The sequence below is a fragment of the Schistocerca cancellata genome, chromosome 5, assembly GCF_023864275.1.
Source record: "Schistocerca cancellata isolate TAMUIC-IGC-003103 chromosome 5, iqSchCanc2.1, whole genome shotgun sequence".
Lineage (NCBI taxonomy): Eukaryota > Metazoa > Arthropoda > Insecta > Orthoptera > Acrididae > Schistocerca > Schistocerca cancellata.
Genome location: NC_064630.1, coordinates 242,470,685 through 242,493,221, shown reverse-complemented (window position 1 = coordinate 242,493,221; position 22,537 = coordinate 242,470,685). Strand labels below are relative to the sequence as shown.

Here is a 22,537-nt window from a genome sequence, read left to right as displayed (position 1 = left end):
AGTATGCAGGAGAACTTCTCTGAAGTTTGCACAGTAGAAAAGAAGTATTACTGAAGTGAAGCTGGGAGTGCAGGTCATAAAGCAGACTGGAATAGCTCAATGGTAAGAGGACTATACACGAAAAATAAAATTCCAGTCATCTAGCATTCTGTTTTAGTGTGTGAAGAAGTTTCATGATGCCTGTTTATTCCAGTAGTGAAATATTTTATACGAATCATTGTAAAAATGATGACCTTCTAACTTGTACCATAGATTGTAGAGGCATTCTATATTTTTGTGTCAGATATAAAAAAAAATCTGCAACAACTATTTATAAATTTTATCTTCATTTTCTTTTTTTCCGTGCCTTTGGCAAGATTAATCAAAAGCTAAGTAAATGACAATGTATGTCAATGTATCAATTACCCAAGCTATTTTTTTCTTTCTTTATACATAAAAATAACAGTAGTTTCTACACTTACAGGTAACATAGTGAGATGATACAGCTCTAAATACAAATTAAAATTTTTATTGTGATGTAAAACAACAGTATTAAATGAAATATTGTAAATAACCTGCAGAAAAAAATAAAGGCATACCTCATTAGTGTCAAGGTAAATCATTTTCTCTTGCATTTCAGGCGATTTGATGTTTGGGTAGGGCAGACCAACAACAATGACACAGCGTCCCAAATCATCATTAAAATTCAGCCCTTCACTCAATTTTCCACCTGAAAGAGATCAACTATCATAAATAACGTATGTGAGACATCCTTTGAATCTTTCTAGATTTATCATCTGAAGAAACAAAGAGGTTTTAATCCCTGTTGGACAAGAAGTATATATGATATATAATGATCAGTATGTTCAGAATCACAGTGGTTCGCAAATGATCTCGATTACCTTGAGTTTAACATCTAATTTTTGTTTAGGCTATATCAATACACTGTACCGATATACATTTATTATGCCACAATCAGTTTCATTCCAAAGATCATCATCAGGTTACACTGCCAGCAGTCTTCATTAGAAATCCCCATAGAGGTGTACCCATATCACGACTTAGGTGTCTAGTAATCTTACGCAAAGTTAAAAGCAGATTCTCAAAAATTATAATCATACAAACAGTTCATTGCTGATCGTACACTTATGCCAGGTGGTTGACATAGGGCTTCTATGACTGTCAGCGTCCAGAATTTGCCTTTAATTTTACGTAAGGAACCAGTTCTTAAGCTGTGACACAGGCACAGCTCTGGGGGGGGGGGGGGGGGGGGGGGGGGGGGGGAATTTCTTATGAATGCTGTTGGCATTTTATCCTGACATTTCCTTTTCATGCAAAACTGATAGACACATCACAGACATGTGTAAATACAGTTGGGTTGGTTTCTTACTCAATTTACAGTGGTTTGCACATCAGCCACCAGAAAAATACTCATTGCCCATTATACAGGTAATTCCATGAAATAAGGTGATAAGTCTTTGAAACATCATTCCACAGTATTTGGGCAGGTACCTCTGATAGGTTTATATTTTTCAGAGAGGTACAATGAGGTATTTGTATTTCAGTTTGAATTCATGTTAAACACAGTTTATGCAAATGAAGCGAGGAAGTTCCAGTTATAGTTCAAATAAATAAAACCACAAAATTCTCTCTCTCTCTCTCTGTGTGTGCGTGTGTGTGTGTGTGTGTGTGTGTCGCGCACGTGCCACTAGGGGGGGGGGGGGGGGTGTTTCACACTTCAGTTACCTCTAAATAACATCATAGTTCAAAAGCTCAACAAAATTTTCAATCTTGTTTATGTGCCTGTCAACCACCAACCACCCAGCACCTCAACTATGTGGTGAGTGGTTACTTTAATGCCTTGCATTATTTGATGGCAATAGTATGAGGATTTTACTTAGCATCTTACTATTACATCCTGAAATCATATTCTTGTCACTCAACACATTTTGTGTATTTGGTTTTTACTCTGCACAGTCCTTTAGATTAAAATACTGCCAAATAACTTACAAGAACTGTAATCAAAATGCTCTATGTTATGCCATTATATGAAGAAACTCATTCTTTTTCTGTAACTTATGTTGGCAAGCCTTGATAGCAGACATCATTGTATGCCTAAGATAAGGCTTATGTGACCTTGCATCAAGTACTGTACTCTTGCACTCTTGACAACAACAATTTTGACCATGAGTACAGCCATCTTGATAATTGCACATACAGTCAGTCAGTCCATGATAATGAAACAGAATCTTCCTTATTCCCATTCAAAAATTTAAATTCTTTTATATGTGAAATACATGAAGATTTATTTATGAGTAACAGGAGAAGTAAAAGGGGGTGGATCAAAATATGAAAACAGTGCGAGTAATGCAAGCATGCTACACCAGTCTGCAGGTTGGGTTGTTGTGTTTGACCACAAATGGCACCGGTGCAATGTCCTTAACACTTGTTTTTCCCTTTTTTAGGGTGGGGGGGTGCAGAACAGTGTTCTTTGTTATGAGTGCATTATGTAGGAGCTAAGTGAATTTGAATGTCAGCAGATTACTGCTGCTCGTATGGTGGGTGCTTCCATAACCATGGGAGTCAAAGTGTTTCGCGTTGCAAGATGCACTGTATCACATACTAACATCAACGTATTTTGTAGTGAACTGTATTTAGATGGAGAAAGCATGCCAAATGGTATATGTGTTTCATTAAGACCACTGTTGTTCTTTTATTTCAATAAAACAAAATACATTTGGTGACAAAAATACTCATTTCCTTGGAGTCACAAGACAGATTTAAAATACCTTCACTGATTTCAGAAATAACCTCAGAGAAAATTAGGTCTCTTGAAAGAAGTGTATTAGGCGGGGAAGAGTTGTATAAATCAACACTACAGGTGACTGCCAATAAAATGTTGGTTCTACTATGTTCGTTATTGTCAGTTATTACACACTGTGTTATGTCTACTATTTTAGTGGTATTGTATGTCTGCCTGCTTAGCTCAGCAGTAACGTGTTTGCCTACCATGCAGTGGGTCTGGGTTTGATTCCCAGCCTGGCTCGACATTTTCTCTGCTTGTGGACTGGGTGTTTTGTTGCCAGAATGTACTAGAATAAATAAACTGCCTATAAAATGCTACATTGTATAATGTAATTGCAGTGAGACAGTCGCAATTCCTGAAATCTATTGCCCGTGGCCTCTGGCCTGCCACGAAGCACCGCAATCCTGTGCCCAAGACAAAAATCTTGCCGCATTACATCACACACAAACAGACCTAGCCTGTAGGCAGACTGGTGAGACTAAATACAACGGGCAGGGTCTACACACTGGTGGGAAATGATGGGCTTCAGATCAGTGTACTGATCCATTAGAGAAATGATCTGCAGTTTTGGCCTGTCGTGGAAGTCCACTCATGTGACTAGCTAATCACGAGTCACAGACAGTATGTTGATGAAATGAAACTGCAGTGAAGGGTAAACTGGCTGGGCTGATAGCAGGAAATTTAAAGGGGGGAGGAACTACATCTCATGGTGGAAACTCTTTTTTAGTGTGAGATCAGTGTCCAGTGGGAAACTCAGCCAGGCAAGTACTAAAGATGTTAAAAAAGTTCAAGATTCTCACAAAAGTAAAGTGAAAAATAATGTTAGTATATTTCAACAAAATATTGGGGGATTGAAGAATAAAACTGATGAGCTTCTGCTTTGTTTAGAAGATATAGAAACTGAGAATGTAATAGATGTACTATGCCTGTCTGAGCACCACATTGTCACTGATATGCAAAAGGTTAGCATCAATGGGTACAAATTAGCTGCACATGTAAGTAGAGATAATATGATGAAAGGAGGAGTTGCCATATATGTCAAAAGCTTCTACAGTGTAAAAAATATAGAAACTAAAAAATTTTGTGTAGAGCAACATATGGAAGCATGTGCCACTGAACTTAAACTAAATGATGGCACTTTCACTTTCATAATTGTAACAGTGTATAGGTCCCCCTCAGGGAATTTCCAGCTATTTCTAGAAAACTTGGATGCCTTGTTGTGCTATCTGTCAGACAGGGGGAAGCAAATTATCATTTGTGGGGATTTCAATGTTGATTCCCTGAAAGAGTGTAATAGGAAGAATGTAGTATTACTCAGTTCTTTCAATTTGAGCTCAGTCATTGATTTTCCTACTCGGATAACAAAGAACAGCAGTACATTGATAGATAATTTTTTTATAGACCAAGATAAGTTTAAGGACATAAATGCTTATCCTGTTGAGAATGGTCTTTCAGATCATGGTGCACAGCTAGTTACAGTACATGACATAGCTCCATGCAGTAGATCAAATCAGACTTTCAAAGCAGTGCGTTCAATTAACAATATAAATATTGCCAACTTTAGGGAAAGCCTACAGCAGCTAGACTGGGATGAAGTGTATAAGGAACCTGATGCAAACTTGAAATATAACTTATTTCATGATACATTTTTAAGGGTATTTGAAAATTGTTTTCCCAAGAAAATAGTTAAACATAATTCCAAGAAAACATATAAAATACCTTGGCTAACTAAAGGAATAAGAATTTCTTGCAACCGTAAAAGAGAACTGTATATAACAGCAAGAGGGAGTACTGACCCCGAAATTGTTCAATATTATAAAAACTATTGTGTGGTACTAAGAAAAGTTATTAAAAAGTCCAGAAGCATGAGTATCATGTCTGAGATCAGTAACTCTGATAATAAAATTAAAGCAATTTGGAATATTATTGAAAGTGAAACAGGGCAACCAAGAGCACAGGAAGACTTTAGTGCCATAAAACTGAATGACAAGTGTACTAACAAACAATCAGAAATTGAAAATATTTTCAATAATCATTTTTTAAATGTTGTGGAGAAAATAGGATCTACATCTTCACTAGAAGAGGCAAGGCTACTAATAGAAGAGGCCATACCTGTGCAGTTTGAAACAACTGTAATTCCACCAACCTCTCCCTCTGAAATCAGTAAAATAATAAACTCACTGAAAAGTAAAAGCTCTTACGGAATTGATGGCATTTCCAGTAAGGTACTTAAAGCTTGTTCCCCACAGATAAGTAGGATTCTCAGCCACATATGTAATAGCTCTTTGGAGCAGGGTGTTTTCTCCCCGATAGACTGAAATATGCCATTGTAAAACCATTGCATAAAAAGGGGGATACGTCAGATGTCAGCAACTACCGCCCAATCTCTCTTCTGACAGCTCTATCAAAAATTTTTGAGAAAGTAATGTATTCAAGAGTAGCCTCCCATATTTGTAAAAATAAAGTACTAAGAAAATGTCAGTTTGGTTTTCAGAAAGGCTTTTCAACAGAAAATGCTATATACGCTTTCACTGATCAAATATTAAATGCTCTGAATAACCGGACATCACCCATTGGTATTTTTTGTGGTCTCTCGAAGGCCTTTGATTGTGTAAATCACGGAATTTTTTTAGATAAGCTAAATCATTATAGTTTGAGTGGGGCAGTGCACAAATGGTTTAATTCATACTTAACTGGAAGAATGCAGAAAGTTGAAATAAGTGGTTCATGTAATGTTAAAACAACAGCTGATTCCTCAAACTGGGGGGCTATCAAGTATGGGGTCCCACAGGGTTCGGTCTTAGGTCTTTTACTGTTCTTGATATACATTAATGACTTACCATTCCACATTGATGAAGATGCAAAGTTAGTTCTTTTTGCTGATGATACAAGTATAGTAATAACATCCAAAAACCAAGAACTAAGTGATGTAATTGTAAATTATGTTTTTCACAAAATTATTGAGTGGTTCTCAGCAAACGGACTCTCTTTAAATTTTGATAAAACGCAGTATATACAGTTCCGTACAGTAAATGGCACAACTCCAGTAATAAATATAGACTTTGAACAGAAGTCTGTAGCTAAGGTAGAATTTTCAAAATTTTTAGGTGTGTCCATTGATGAGAGGTTAAACTGGAAGCAACACATTGATGGTCTGCTGAAACGTCTGAGTTCAGCTACGTATGCTATTAGGGTTATTGCAAATTTTGGTGATAAGAATCTCAGTAAATTAGCTTACTATGCCTACTTTCATTCACTGTTTTCATATGGCATCATATTCTGGGGTAATTCATCATTGAGTAGATAAGTATTCATTGCTCAAAAACGTGTAATCAGAATAATTGCTGGAGCCCACCCACGGTCATCCTGCAGACATCTATTTAAGGATCTAGGGATCCTCACAGTATGTATATTCACTTATGAAATTTGTTGTTAATAATCCAACCCAGTTCAAAAGTAATAGTAGTGTGCATATCTATAACACCAGGAGAAAGGATGATCTTCACTATGCAGGGTTAAATCTTACTTTGGCACAGAAAGGGGTAGACTATGCTGCCACAAAAGTCTTTGGTCACCTACCAAACAGCATCAAAAGCCTGACAGATAGCCAACTAACATTTAAAAATAAATTAAAAGAATTTCTAGATGACAACTCCTTCTACTCATTGACTGAATTTTTAGATATAAATTAGGGGAAAAAAACAAAAAACAAAAAAACTTAAACATTAGTGTCATGCAATATTTTGTGTAATGTAACATCTTGTACAGACATCTTTTATTAACCTGACACGTTCCACATCATTACGAAGTATCGTATTCATGATCTATGGAACAAGTATTAATCTAATCTAATCTAATCTGATCAAGCTTTGAAACAGATAACTTGTGAGAATCCTCTGAGAATAAATATTAATGAGGGTAGGTAGCAACTCACCATGAAAATGATCTCTGAGCCGCAGACGGGCATGTAGAAAAGACATTCACACTCTCACAACTAAATTTTCAGTCGCAGCCTTTATCAGAAAATGAGAGAACACACACTTTCACATAATCACTCAGACACAACTCATGCACACACGATCACCACCTCCGGCCATTGCATCTACAGTCTTTGAGAATCAGATCCAAACATACCACTCCTCGTGTCTCACTGCCTCTCGTCGGCAGCTGCTAGGCAAGAGGCAATAAGTGGTGGCAGCACTGACTGCAAGTTGAGGGGAATGGTAGGAAGGGGAGAAGCAGTAGGAACGAGGGATTAGGGAAGCAGTGTACATACTCAGCTGCGTCCAGCCAGCGACGACGCATGACATCTCAGTAAACAAACCATTTCATCTACTGAGACAACAATGAGATTTTCCTGTGTTTTTTCCCATTTTCCTGATTTTCCCTGACATGTTTTAAATTCCATGATATTCCCTGATTTCCAGAATTTGTGGCAACTATGATATCTCTATTATTCTCATAATGCAACTGATCACTGAAGAATAATTTCATTAGTGAATAAAGGTACTGTGAAGCTGTGGTTAGTATTCCCAATAAACAGATGTCTACAACGTGTTAAGGGCAAAAACTATATACACAATTCCACAAGCTTTCTTTTGTATGGTCAGCACTTTTTAGTTAAGTGAGGAGTTACCCATGGTGTTACCCCATAGGAAATCTGTGATTGATATTGTGTTACCTTATTGATGTCTACAACCCCACAGTTTGCAATTACTCTCATGGGGAAGAAGAAGAAGAAGAAGAAGAAGAAAAAGCGGGGCTATAATACACATTTTTCAGTTTAACTTTTCAACATCCACACCCAAGAACCTCAATATTTTTGCTGTATTTATTATTTTTTGTTATAAAAGGTGGCATACAAATAATGCAAGGAGTTAAGGTAGCTCTGTACCATATAGTTGCATCATTGAGATGTCAACAGTCACTTTAACTAGACTGAAAATGCTACTGAGCTTTGGACAATGACCAACAGAGCTAATACAACACAAACATATGCCACAAACATATGCCCGGCTACATTGTCCCAGCATTTCAGGCTGACTGAGGTGTGGGTTGTGTCAAGTGGAGTGGCTGAGAGGAGAAAGAAATTGAGAGGAAGAGGAGGAAGGGTTAAGAGAATGGGGAACTGACAGCCATGAGGCAATGAGACAGATATATGGCACTGCCAAGCCTCCAATGGTGCATGCAGGGGGATTCGTTATAAAGGGCACAGGAGGACATGTTTTAAAGAAGAATTCCATCTATGGAATTCAGAGAAGTTGGTGTTGGGTGGAAGGATCCAAATGGCACAGGTTGTGAAGCAGACATTGAAATTGAGCATTTTGTGCTTCGCAGGTCACCTGTGAAAGCAGTCAAGTTGTATACAACCCCAGCTCTATCTTTTGCATGGCCTATAGCATTGCCATGACAAACACCCAATGGCTGCTTCACAACCCGTGCTCTTTGGATCTGCCAACCTCTCTTTAAAAATTAAAAATAAATAAAAAACACCTACCCTTTCTTAATTACATTTATGCAAACTGTCTTTTCAATGCATCCTTTGATAACACAACTCTCCAGGCCTCAGTCACCAATAGTTCTTCTCCAACAACCACCCCCAGTCCTGTTCTCTTGCTACCCACTACTCTACATTAATCTACAGTCACAATTTTCCTCTTCCGCTAAATAACATGCAGTTACTTTCAGTCCTTGAATTTTCAAGTTGAAAGATTGCACATTTGTGTAATTAAATAACTTAAGATATTCACTACTTCCCTTGTTGTTGCTTCTTCGCTTGCCTTCAAATTAATGCTTGTATCATCTGCAAAACTGACTAATTCTACCTACAAGTTCAAATAAAATGCTCAGTTATTATGCCTTTCACAATTTGAAGGAGATTCAAATATGTCATACTTTCTATTACTGCACCGGTTCATTTTTTGACCTTAAGCAAGCAGTTTTTTGGCTTGACATTGATTAATAGAGATGCTGCATGTCCTCCTGAGGGATATTATCCAAATTCTATGCAATTAGTGCATTGTTGTTGTTGTGGTCTTCAGTCCTGAGACTGGTTTGATGCAGCTCTCCATGCTACTCTATCCTGTGCAAGCTTCTTCATCTCCCAGTATCTACTGCAACCTACATCCTTCTGAATCTGCTTAGTGTATTCATCTCTTGGTCTCCCTCTACGATTTTTACCCTCCACACTGCCTTCCAATGCTAAATTTGTGATCCCTTGATGCCTCAAAACATGTCCTACCAACCGATCCCTTCTTCTAGTCAAGTTGTGCCACAAACTTCTCTTCTCCCCAATCCTATTCAATACCTCCTCATTAGTTACGTGATCTACCCACCTTATCTTCAGCATTCTTCTGTAGCACCACATTTCAAAAGCTTCTATTCTCTTCTTGTCCAAACTAGTTATCGTCCATGTTTCACTTCCATACATGGCTACACTCCATACAAATACTTTCAGAAACGACTTCCTGACACTTAAATCTATACTCGATGTTAACAAATTCCTCTTCTTGAGAAACGCTTTCCTTGCCATTGCCAGTCTACATTTTATATCATCTCTACTTCGGCCATCATCGGTTATTTTACTCCCTAAATAGCAAAACTCCTTTACTACTTTAAGTGTCTCATTTCCTAATCTAATTCCCTCAGCATCACCCGACTTAATTTGACTACATTCCATTATCCTCGTTTTGCTTTTGTTGATGTTCATCTTATATCCTCCTTTCAAGACACTGTCCATTCCGTTCAACTGCTCTTCCAAGTCCTTTGCTGTCTCTGACAGAATTACAATGTCATCGGCGAACCTCAAAGTTTTTACTTCTTCTCCATGAATTTTAATACCTACTCCGAATTTTTCTTTTGTTTCCTTTACTGCTTGCTCAATATACAAATTGAATAACATCGGGGAGAGGCTACAACCCTGTCTTACTCCTTTCCCAACCACTGCTTCCCTTTCATGCCCCTCGACTCTTATAACTGCCACCTGGTTTCTGTACAAACTGTAAATAGCCTTTCGCTCCCTGTATTTTACCCCTGCCACCTTCAGAATTTGAAAGAGAGTATTCCAGTTAACATTGTCAAAAGCTTTCTCTAAGTCTACAAATGCTAGAAACGTAGGTTTGCCTTTTCTTAATCTTTCTTCCAAGATAAGTCGTAAGGTCAGTATTGCCTCACGTGTTCCAACATTTCTACGGAATCCAAACTGATCTTCCCCGAGGTCGGCTTCTACCAGTTTTTCCATTCGTCTGTAAAGAATTCGCGTTAGTATTTTGCAGCTGTGACTTATTAAACTGATAGTTCGGTAATTTTCACATCTGTCAACACCTGCTTTCTTTGGGATTGGAATTATTATATTCTTCTTGAAGTCTGAGGGTATTTCGCCTGTCTCATACATCGTGCTCACCAGATGGTAGAGTTTTGTCATGACTGGCTCTCCCGAGGCCATCAGTAGTTCAAATGGAATGTTGTCTACTCCCGGGGCCTTGTTTCGACTCAGGTCTTTCAGTGCTCTGTCAAACTCTTCACGCAGTATCTTATCTCCCATTTCGTCTTCATCTACATCCTCTTCCATTTCCATAATATTGTCCTCAAGTACATCGCCCTTGTATAAACCCTCTATATACTCCTTCCACCTTTCTGCCTTCCCTTCTTTGCTTAGAACTGGGTTGCCATCTGAGCTCTTGACATTCATACAAGTGGTTCTCTTCTCTCCAAAGGTCTCTTTAATTTTCCTGTAGGCAGTATCTATCTTACCCCTAGTGAGACAAGCCTCTACATCCTTACATTTGTCCTCTAGCCATCCCTGCTTAGCCATTTTGCACTTCCTGTCGATATCATTTTTGAGACGTCTGTATTCCTTTTTGCCTGCTTCATTTACTGCATTTTTGTATTTTCTCCTTTCATCAATTAAATTCAATATTTCTTCTGTTACCCAAGGATTTCTATTAGCCCTCGTCTTTTTACCTACTTGATCCTCTGCTGCCTTCACTACTTCATCTCTCAGAGCTACCCATTCTTCTTCTACTGTATTTCTTTCCCCCATTCCTGTCAATTGTTCCCTTATGCTCTCCCTGAAACTCTCTACAACCTCTGGTTCTTTCAGTTTATCCAGGTCCCATCTCCTTAAATTCCCACCTTTTTGCAGTTTCTTCAGTTTCAATCTGCAGTTCATAACCAATAGATTGTGGTCAGAATCCACATCTGCCCCAGGAAATGTCTTACAATTTAAAACCTGGTTCCTAAATCTCTGTCTTACCATTATATAATCTATCTGATACCTACTAGTATCTCCAGGATTCTTCCACGTATACAACCTTCTTTTATGATTCTTGAACCAAGTGTTGGCTATGATTAAGTTATGCTCTGTGCAAAATTCTACAAGGCGGCTTCCTCTTTCATTCCTTCCCCCCAATCCATATTCACCTACTATGTTTCCTTCTCTCCCTTTTCCTACTGACGAATTCCAGTCACCCATGACTATTAAATTTTCGTCTCCTTTCACTACCTGAATAATTTCTTTTATCTCGTCATACATTTCATCTATTTCTTCATCATCTGCAGAGGTAGTTGGCATATAAACTTGCACTACTGTAGTAGGCATGGGCTTTGTGTCTATCTTGGCCACAATAATGCGTTCACTATGCTGTTTGTAGTAGCTAACCCGCACTCCTATTTTTTTATTCATTATTAAACCTACTCCTGCATTACCCCTATTTGATTTTGTATTTATAACCCTGTAATCACCTGACCAAAAGTCTTGTTCCTCCTGCCACCGAACTTCACTAATTCCCACTATATCTAACTTTAACCTATCCATTTCCCTTTTTAAATTTTCTAACCTACCTGCCCGATTAAGGGATCTGACATTCCACGCTCCGATCCGTAGAACGCCAGTTTTCTTTCTCCTGATAACGACGTCCTGCTGAGTAGTCCCCGCCCGGAGATCCGAATGGGGGACTATTTTACCTCCGGAATATTTTACCCAAGAGGACGCCATCATCATTTAATCATACAGTAGAGCTGCATGTCCTCGGGAAAAATTACGGCTGTAGTTTCCCCTTGCTTTCAGCCGTTCGCAGTACCAGCACAGCAAGGCCGTTTTGGTTAATGTTACAAGGCCAGATCAGTCAATCATCCAGACTGTTGCCCCTGCAACTACTGAAAAGGCTGCTGCCCCTCTTCAGGAACCACATGTTTGTCTGGCCTCTCAACAGATACCCCTCCGTTGTGGTTGCACCTACGGTACGGCCATCTGTATCGCTGAGGCACGCAAGCCTCCCCACCAGCGGCATTAGATCATTAAAATCCCAAGCTGGTTGGAGAGTCCTGCCCACAATGCCTTAATGCCCCAAATTTTCTCAACTTGGGCAGGGGGGAAAATCTGGTGCTCTTGCTGGCCAAGGTAGGGTTTGTAATGCACAAAGACAAGCAGTAGAAACTCTTGCCCTGTGCAAGTGGGCATTATCTTGCTGAAATGTAAGCTCAGCATAGCTTGCCATGAAGGGTAATAAAACAGGGTGTAGAATATCAACATACTGCTGTGCTGTAAGGGTGTTGTGGATGACAAAAAAAGGGGTCCTCCTATGAAAACAAATGGCGCCCCAGACAATCACAACTGGTTGTCGGCCGTATGGCAAGCGACAGTCAGGTTGTGTTGACTGATGAGTCCTGCTTCATATTGAACCCTGATGACCAGCGAAGGATCAAAAACTCAATCCCACGGAAAAACAGGCAGAAACTTGGAATAAATTAATAAAATGTTAGCTGCAAAGCCTGCTTTTTTCATTTATTTTAGCTCCAGTTCTTTAATTTCTCTACCTATTTTCCATGTTACCATTCTTATTTCATGTTTCCCAAGCAACACTGAACTTTTATTTAATGTTTGTGTGTGAGTCATTGTAATCTTCTTCTGTAAAATTGGAATTCCAATGAAGATTTTTTTTTTAATTTTTTATTGAGACGCAGTTCTGATACAATAGTTCTATAACAGAACCCTGGTTTGCACGTGGCGCATCTTCCTGTAATTAGAGGTTATTTTTAGTTCAAAATACGCGATGTGCTGCAGCCATTTAACTTACACAAACATTCTTACCAGACAACATAAACACCTTCTCTTTTGTCTTCATTTTGATTGTCATCAACAAAGAGAACAATATTTTTATTTGAAGTTGCAACTGTCACTTTGTTTACTGACGTTGTGAATGAAATGCAATCTTCAATGTTATTTAAATCTGTATTATTTTATTTTACACGTCTAGTTTCGTAGGACCAAATTGAGGAGCAAATCTCAGGAAATTACAACATAAACATAACAGCAGATAAAATAAAACGTTTATGAACCCAAACAATGAAAAGCCATAAGTTTATGTAAATGCAATCAACAATATAACACAGGAATCAGCTTAATTTTTCAAGGGACTCCTCAACAGAATAGGGGGAGTTACCTGGAAGAAGTATTGAACTAGAATGTAACAAATAATATTATAAACTACCTATTGCACAAAAAATTTATGAAAATAAATTTATCAGAGTGTATTAAAATGTATACACCATGCATATAACTTGGAGATGAAAATCTGCATTGTCATTGAATGGTTTGGAAACAAGAATATATTGTGGCTGACAGAATTACAGATTCCAGTTTTATGTATTTCAACATTAAAAAGTTTTGACACTGTTTTGCTCCAGTCTACACAGCACATGTAAATACAGAGAGATAAAATTTAATAATTGGAAAGTGCATCTTAAAATTATACCCTGTCATGAATGAATGCTTTCTTGTTCTTTTTCAAAATAGTCTTACATTTTCAAATATTTCCAGTCTATTTGTCCTGTGAATTAAAATCAACAGCAACTCCTTTCTGTGCTTTCCTTTACAATGTTGACTTTGTACCTGCGATCGAAGTGTGATAATCGAGTTGACAGCTGATTTTAGTGGAGTTACCATGCATGTGTCGTGCTAATTTAGATCAACAGTGAATGTCCTTTGGGGGATCAAGATTTGTGTTGTACAATACAGTGGAGACCTTAATAGAGTTCAGTTCCTGAACTAAGGTCAAAATTGGCCTCTCAGTCAGTAAACTTTATACAATCAGCTTTTAATGTCATAGTGGCAAGTTGGTTATTCAAAGGACAGACTTTAAAAATTGTCCACAATCACCACAGAGCAAGGCCGCAGTTACCAACTACACAACTATTTTCCAATAAACATTCAGAAAATAAGCACACCACAAATTGCACATATACAGATAATTTGCTTGTTCAATAAATTTATATTTGGCAAACACCAACCAATTAAAGCTACAAAAGACATAGAATTCCAGCAGTCATTGCCACACGGTCGAAAAACATTTTAAAGCACTGCTCTATGCTAAGTACTTACCAACAACACTTAACATCAGTGCTCCTCCCCTGCCACCACCTGTGGAAGCTTTTTTTATGCAGAGTGCGTAGTCATCTAGAACTTTATCTATAGCACCAGAAGTCTTGGGCTCACGAAACACCTAAGTCAGTACATAATTCTTTACTATTTTTCGTTCAGCTAATAACAATATTCATACTAAACAAACGGTATGCAGCACATACCTGTTTCCGCTGCTGTATTTTTTCAATAAACCCATTTTCTTTCAGAAATGCATATATTTTGCTTTCATAATCATAAGAGGGAAAAAAGCAGACAACACCTGCTGGAACTATATTGCAAACATTCACAAGAATACGGCCAAGATCCTGCATCTGATGGAAAAAAGAGTAAGGTTAAGTGTAAAGAAAGTTACACCACTTAGACGAGCAATGGAAACACTCAAATTACTGACCAGATTATGCTTCTCACGATGCTGATAGGAAAAGTCCAGCTCAGCACCGGATGGTCCACAAGTCACAGCTATAGGCAAAATAGATTCTTGTGGGATTATGTGACCACAAGAAAACTGCATCACTCGTTCTGGAGAACCACCTGCTGCCAGAAATAGGCGGTTCCTGAATTCAGAAATAGGCTGCATTGTGCCCCCAGCGACTATTACACACCTGGAATTAACAACAGTGGGTGTGTGTTTTTATAAATTCATTCATTCTTTGTGTTTACACTTCCCATATTATTTTCAAACCAAATTCAAACTTTTCAAAATGTTGCATAAAATATCTAGGACAACTGAGTAAAATTCAGGATATGACTGAATTTTCATACACACAGATATATTGTGTCAAACTAGAGTATAACCTTGAGCTTTTCATGATGAACAATGGTGGTGGTTGTGACTTAGGTTATTGATGAAAGCTTAAGGTTTCATTCTGATTTGGTGCAGCAAAAAAGATCAAGAAACCTTCATACCAGGATGTCACCTTGAGAAACTGCATTCTCACGATACAAATATATTACAAATTCATTTCAGCAAAATACGATACTAATAAGTTTACTGGGCATTCGATTAGGATATCAACAAAAATATTGCAAGTTTTGAAGATGGAGAAAACAAAGAAAATTAAGTTTTAATACCCCATCGGCAACAAAGCCGTTAGACACAGAGCACATGCTCGGATTGGAGAAGGAGCTGGTGGCATGGTTTTGAAGAGAACTAAGCCCCAGTGTGGAATTTAAGAAAACAATAGAAAAAATGAATGTGGATATTTGGACAGCAATTTGGACCTCAATCCTCCTGAATCCACAGAATAAATAAGAGCTTCTGAGCAAATTTCAGAGATATGAAGAAACTGACGTACATGTCAAAGAAAAACTTAAGTCCCCAAGGGGCCCCATAACGCACCTAACGTTGGAGCTCCCAATTACCAATAATCCCACCCTCTGCAATTGCCCGGATCTTGCAGGCTGAGTGGTTTCCTCTGTAACAGGACAGGCGACAACATCTGGCTTAGCGACAGTGTCAGCCACAGACAGCACGTGGAACCTGTTTGTCAGACAAACCGGGCAGGCCTTACGTGTGGTCACCTGAGAAGTCTTTCGCCACCTGCTTTGCCTCGGGGCAACCTCCCACTCAACCACAGGTGAGGTGTCAGCCAGAGTGCCAGCAGTAACTGGGTTGGAAAATGGTGAGGACCGATCGCAAGACTCTGACGTGCTGGACGTCCGTTGGATCCCCACGGCCGGCCCACAATAGTGGTGCCCATTCACTGCAGCCTCAAGCTGTGTAACCGAAGCCATCACAGCCTCAAGCTGAGATTGAAGTGCCACCAACTCGGCTCACATCCACACACAACAATCGCAGTCCCTGTCCATACTACGGGCCATGGAAAACTAAACTATGCAGATAAACGGACTATCGGCATGTGCTGCGCAACTCTACTGCAGACCCTGACGAAAATGCACAAATTGTGTCTAGTAATACGCAGATTTTCAAAAACCTATCTACCGAAGCACTCAGGTGAAACTAAATAATTTGTCCCTGATTATTGTATATCAATGATCCAGTAGTAATAATCGGAAGCTGTTCGCAGATGATGCAGTTGTCTGTAAGAAAGTAGTAATGCCAGAAGACAAAATCGATTTGCAGAATGACCTACAGAGGATTCATGAATGGTGCAGGCTCTGGCAGCTGGTCTTGCATGTAAATAAAGTTAACAGATTGTGCATACATATAGAAAAAGGAATCTGCTACTGTGAAATACACTATTGATGACGAATTCCTAAAAATAGTATCTACTGTAAAATACCTGGGAGCAACTATCCGTGGCAACCTTAAGTGGAAGGACCACATGAAAAAACAAAAGGAAAAGAGGATGCCAGACCGAGGTTCACTGGAAGAATCTGAAGAAAATGTGACACGTTCATGAGAGAAGTGGCTTACAAGGCATTGATTTGAATGATTCTTAAATATTGTTCATCAATCGAAGTTCCTTACCAAGTAGGACTGATCAAAGAGAGAGAAGATCCAACAAAGAGCAGCGCATTTCATCACAGGATCTTTTAGTCAGTGTGGGAGCATTACAGAGGTGCTCAACAAACTCCAGTGGCAGAAAGGGCCCACTGGTGGTAGGATGTCTTTGCGTTCTCTTGAGTTTTGAATGGACAGGCAGCCAATTATAGAAGGAAGGACCCACAGTTAAAAATTAGAACTCCATACCATAATATTTTTCACATTAACAGAAAAAAATCCTTGGATCAATTGGGAATTGAAACCTGGGTCTTTGGTTTATAGTATGACAGATACCTACTGAGCAAACAAATCACACATCTCAAAAATGTATAAAGCCTATACTGCTTATCAAAATATCAGGTTTTTCTTCCACTCTTCACAAAAATGTAATAACTCTTTTTCAATTATATTCAAATTTAGATAAACATGATAGAACTGAATTATACATGAAATTCAACAAACAAATAATAAAAATACCAATCTTAGGCGAATTCAGTTTTGAAGGTAGGTTTATATTTGGTATAATATGTGCAGAATCCACCTTGTGGCAGTGTGACAGACCTTGGCAACTTGATGATGGGCTCTATGTGTGCAGCAGGGTTGAGTAGCATGAAGCGCAGTCTGCCCTTCCCAAGCACTGTGTTTATGGACACCAGCACTCGCCCATCATCACTCTTTGTTGTCAAGGCTTCAAGGAATGACACTATAGATGGTAGTGGATTCCCAAAAGAGGTTTCCTTCCTCACAGTATTTTGCAAGGGTGTTTGCTCTGCAACACGCAAAAAACATGAAAGCATTCACAATTCTGAAAATATTGTGGTGAGTGGGGAACACACAATTATACACAATGGAAAGTAAAATGATAAAGCTTTAACGTTAGAATATGGTAATGCAGTAGGGAATTAAAATATTCATTTCTTTTTAATGAAATTTACATATTTCAATAGCAATTTTTAAAAATATTAACTTTAAAAAATTAGCATAGAACAGCCATGAGTTTTTTACAACAATTTATTCTGAAAAGTATGTTGTCACTTGTAAATTTATTTGTACACATTTCTATCCATTATAAATCACAAAAAGTTATTATTATGACAATATTGTCGAAAAGCACACTTTACATTCAATGTTAGGGGAGAATAGTTTGGTTTAGTTGTGGTCAACTGTTAAGCAAATAGTTGAGTATAGTTATATTAAAATTATTTGATGAACAATGGAAAATCCAGGATGGAATAAAGACAATATTATGAAAAGGATAGATTGCTACTCACCATATAGAGGTGATGTTGAGTCTCAGACAAGCACAACAAAAACCCTGCTTAACATGTGAGCTTTCGTCCACAAGGCCTTGTTCTAAAGTAGAAAACAAACACACACACACACACACACACACACACACACACACACACACAAAATCACTGTCTCTGGCCACTGAGGCCACACTATGACACACATGATATGATCACTGTGGTCACAGAGGCTGCACTATGAGCATCTGTGCACAATTGGAGAAGCAATCTGGTTGGTGGGGGTAAGAATGAGGTTTGGGCAGGGAGGGGAGAAGGGATAGCAGAGTTGGAACGCAGGGCAGTAAAGTGATGTTTGTGGGAGCATACAGGGATGTGGTGGTGACAAGGTAGGCAGGGTGTATATGCCCTGGTACAACCGGGAAATCCAGGAAAAACACGGGAATTTTTTCTGTCAGGAACAAGACTGGGAAAAACACAGGAATTTTTTTAGAATTCTGCGAATTTTTCAGTGTTTTATGTCTCAGTTAATTTTTTGTAATTTTGACTGCTAAGAACTGATAGTCCGACAAAGAATACTGCTGTATTCCACTACTACAGAATTATGCCACAGCACTAAAAAAAAAAGAAAAAAAAGCAACGTAAAACTTAAGTTGTAAAGGAAATGCATCATTTACAACTAAACACACTGCACACGCAGCATCTGCCAACAGAAAAATCTGTTAAAGGCATTAGGACAAAAGACTATGCAATACTTCAAAACAGCCACTCGCAATGAGCGGGACATCACAGCTGTTTACATTAGCTTCGTTAGAGCAGTTGCCAGAGCTCATGCATCTGTGCAGTTGAGTCGCATATGAACAGTGCATTTTCTCACTTCTGGCTACTTGAAGTAAGCCTGTTGGCTGTATCGGCTGTAGGAAGCAGCAAGATGCTAGCCAAAAAACTTTTTGTGGCACACAGTGTTTACATTTAGTGATTTTGCTGTTTCCTCTTTGTTTACAGCTCTCACGTCAAATGAAAGGAAAACGGATTTCTGAGGTCGGGAGCCATCAACTGAATTAAAATATATTCACATAATTATGGAAGGCTAAAACACATTGAGCTTTTTTTTTAATTTTTTTATTTTATTTCCAGGCTTTTGACAGTGAAGCATTAATCGCCTTGCAGAATGATGAATTTATTTTCGTTGGCTTGCTAAAGAAATTTGGCTGTTATTAATCTTTTCTGCTGAGGCAGTCAATTTATCTGAAACAAATTACTTCATTCCAGACTATTGGTTAGTTTCAACTGTTTGCTGGATTTCAATTGCAAGTTTTCATCTTCTGGCACATATGGCATTATGCCATAATAAAGAACCAAACATGAGATAGTGCAGTACTGGTACTCCAAGAAAATTTATATCCTGAAAACCATGTTGAAAGGCTTAATACCAGGTTGGGGCCTACTTCATTGTGAATCAGGACACACGAATGTGCACTGTAAGCAGAATTATGTATTTTATTATAGTTTACAAAATTCCGATGCTCTTGGTGTATCCTCTGATGCCCTGTTTCTTTTATGATGTAATGTAATATTTCTCAATGCTTTAAATGTACAAACATACAGGTTTCCTACGTCATTGTAGCTGCACACGTGCAGTATTACTGTTTTCTGGTGGTCAATGGCAACTGCTGAAATGAACCTGTTTCTAATAGCTCGCGGGAAAATAGTGCAAATGGTGGTTTTAAATGCGTCACTTTCAGTGTAAATTTCCTTTTACGCAAGATGAATTATGTTACATCTGAAAGTGTGCAATGAATTTCTTAAATCACATTGTGTTGACTCTCATTTAAAACTTAACCATTTGAGGACCAGCCACTTAGAACAACTTCGAGCCCAGAAGACCAGACATTTACGTCATTATTTCAAAAAATTTCTGGCATATTTGTGTGATGTATCTTAAAGTGAAAAAAAAAGAAAGAAAGAAAGAAAGAAAAGAAAAAAAGGGACCAGTTTATATGTGAAAGTGCAGCTTTTCTGATAGCTTATTGATCTCCAAAACCAGTATTATATGTGAAAGCGTAGCTTTTCTTGTATCCACACTTGTATATTAATTTAAACCATTAACTTTTCCTATTTGTGTGTTCATGAACAGTCCAGGCCTACCTTCATGATGTACATGTCACGGCCTGTTTTTCTCGTAAGCCTTGTTGTATGCTCTGAATATCTGCTTTCATTGGCTGGCAAGATCACGTGACATAAGCAATGACTGACTGGCAAAAGCGCATCGCAATCTCTATTTCAACACTTTGGAAACCAACTTGCTGTGTTTGGTGGAATTCGAATTATACTTTTGTAATATGAAAATATACAGCATACTTGTTGCTGCACATAAAATATTTTTCTTTTTTTTTTCGTTCGCAGTTGTTTACTGATGCGCCGGGAAGTTCAAGCCGGTGCATAAAACCTTAACCCTTCAAAAGAGTGATAAGTTTTACAATTCTGAGGGAAAGTATACTGTCACTTAACATTTAAAAGTGTATTTTCATCCGGGAGAAAGTGTATTTTAACTGGGAAATCCGGGGAAAATCTGGGAATTTTTTTTCCTTGTGTGCTTATACACCCTGGTAGGGGAAGAGGGGTGCAGTTGTGAGGCTGGGTGGGTCATAAAAGGAAACAAATAGAGCAGGAGAATAAGGAGACTGTGGGTGCAGGCGAGATAGAAGGTTGTGCAGCGCTGGAGTGAGAGCAGAGAAGGGTAGGGGGTGCAGGACAGGGACTAATGAAGCTTGAGGCCTCTCCCACATTCTCTCATAGCTGACAAAGCATGTCTCACAAACCTACTACATTTACCACACCCTCAGTAATTCCCTCCCACCATAATACAGAATTCAGAACCTAAACAGACCCCGAACACAGTCATGAAAGTTTCCTCTAAAAGCCTTAGTCCCACACAAGTATTCTCTCATTCTCTCTCTCTCTCTCTCTCTCTCTCTCTCTCTCTCTCTGACAGAGGGCTTACCTTTTGTCCCACACCCAGATTCAGTCCTGCTGTGCTTCTTCTCCCCGTCTTCTGATACCTAAAGTGAAAACACTTTTATGCCACCAACCCTAAAAATAAGACTCAACCCACAACCAATGGTGAACCCTGCCTGGCTCAGTTCACTCCTCCATCCAGCCATGATCCATCCACTACCTCAAAATCTCTCCCTGTTAACATTGCAGAATTTCTTAACCTCAAACCATCCTCACCATAATTCCTCAAATCCCTCAACATGGAAGCTAACTTTACATCTGCAGAAAGAACCACAATCCACCACCTAAAAACTGATCCTGACCTTATAATCATACTTGCCGACAAAGGCTCCACCACCGTGGTCTTGAATCACAAGGATTACCTGGCAAAAGGACTCCACTCCAACAGGATCTCGTCTCTCCTCAGATCCTTAGGCCCATCCCAGAACCTCTCACTTGAGTGAATCTCATTCCTTACCCCTGCCAATCCCCACACTCTGCCTTCTGCATGCTTCCTAAAGTCCATAAACCCAATCACCCAGGACACCCCATTGTGGCCAGTTACTGTCATCCCACTGAGACTCTCTCTGCTCCCATAGACTAACACTTTCTGCCCATTATCCGTAACCTATCCTCCTATATATAACACACCAACCATTTTCCCTTTCTCCACAGTACCCGTTTCTTTACTATACGGCACCCTGCTCATCGCTATTGATGCCACCTCCCTTTACACTAATATCCCTAAAGCCCAAGGCCTTGTCACTATTAAGCACTACCTTTCCCAATGCCCAGCTGATTTCACACCTACGACGTCCTCCCTGGTCACGATGACCAAATGTACCCTCACCCACAATTACTTCACCTTTGAAGGCATCTCCTACAAACAAATCCATCCTACAACAATGGGCATCCGCATGGCACCATCCTATGCCAATCTACTCACGAGCCATACGGAGGAATTATTCCCAACCACCCCGAATCTCAAACCCTTCACCTGGTTCACTTTTCATTGATGATGTCTTTGTGATCTGGATCAATAGTAAGGACACCCTATCCACATTCCTCCAGAACCTCAACACATTCTCTCCCATTTGATTCACCTGGTCCTCCTCAATCCAACAAGCCACTTCCCCCAGTGTTGACCTCCACCTCAGAGATGGCTACATCAGTACCTCTCTGACTGTAAAAACCTACCAACCACCAGCAATACCTCCACTTCAATAGTTTCCACCCATTCCATACCAAGAAGTCCCTTCCATACAGGCTAGCCACTCACGGCTGTTGCATCTGTAGTGACGAGCAATCCCTCTCCAAGTGTACCAAGGGCCTCACAGAGGCCTTCACAGACAGAAATATTGTAGGGACAGATCTCCTGGGCATTATCTCTCCAGTAACCCACCACCTCCCAGAGTCCCACTGTCCAGCCACAAAGGAGCATTCCACCCATGGCTCAGTACCATCCAGGACTGGAGGAACTAAATCACATTCTCCACCATTCGATTACCACTCATCATACCCCTCCCACAAAGGCACTCCGGTTCCCACTGAATTTACGCAAGATCCTCGTCCATCCCCTCTTCACCCTGCTCCCAACCCCTTGCCTCATGGCTCATATCGCTATAATAGACCTAGATGCT

General features: G+C 39.2%; 1 protein-coding gene across 1 annotated transcript in view; it reads right to left on the bottom strand.

Annotated features, from left to right (window-relative positions):
* Positions 1-22,537, bottom strand: part of LOC126188286 (ATP-dependent DNA helicase DDX11-like) — a 139,393-nt gene that overhangs the window by 20,766 nt on the left and 96,090 nt on the right. The window contains exons 11-15 of the mRNA XM_049929870.1: positions 17,215-17,422; positions 14,599-14,809; positions 14,369-14,518; positions 14,166-14,286; positions 579-709 (exon numbers count right to left, since the gene is read on the bottom strand). Coding sequence (XP_049785827.1) covers positions 579-709; positions 14,166-14,286; positions 14,369-14,518; positions 14,599-14,809; positions 17,215-17,422 — 821 coding nt within the window. The remainder of the gene's footprint in view (positions 1-578; positions 710-14,165; positions 14,287-14,368; positions 14,519-14,598; positions 14,810-17,214; positions 17,423-22,537) is intronic.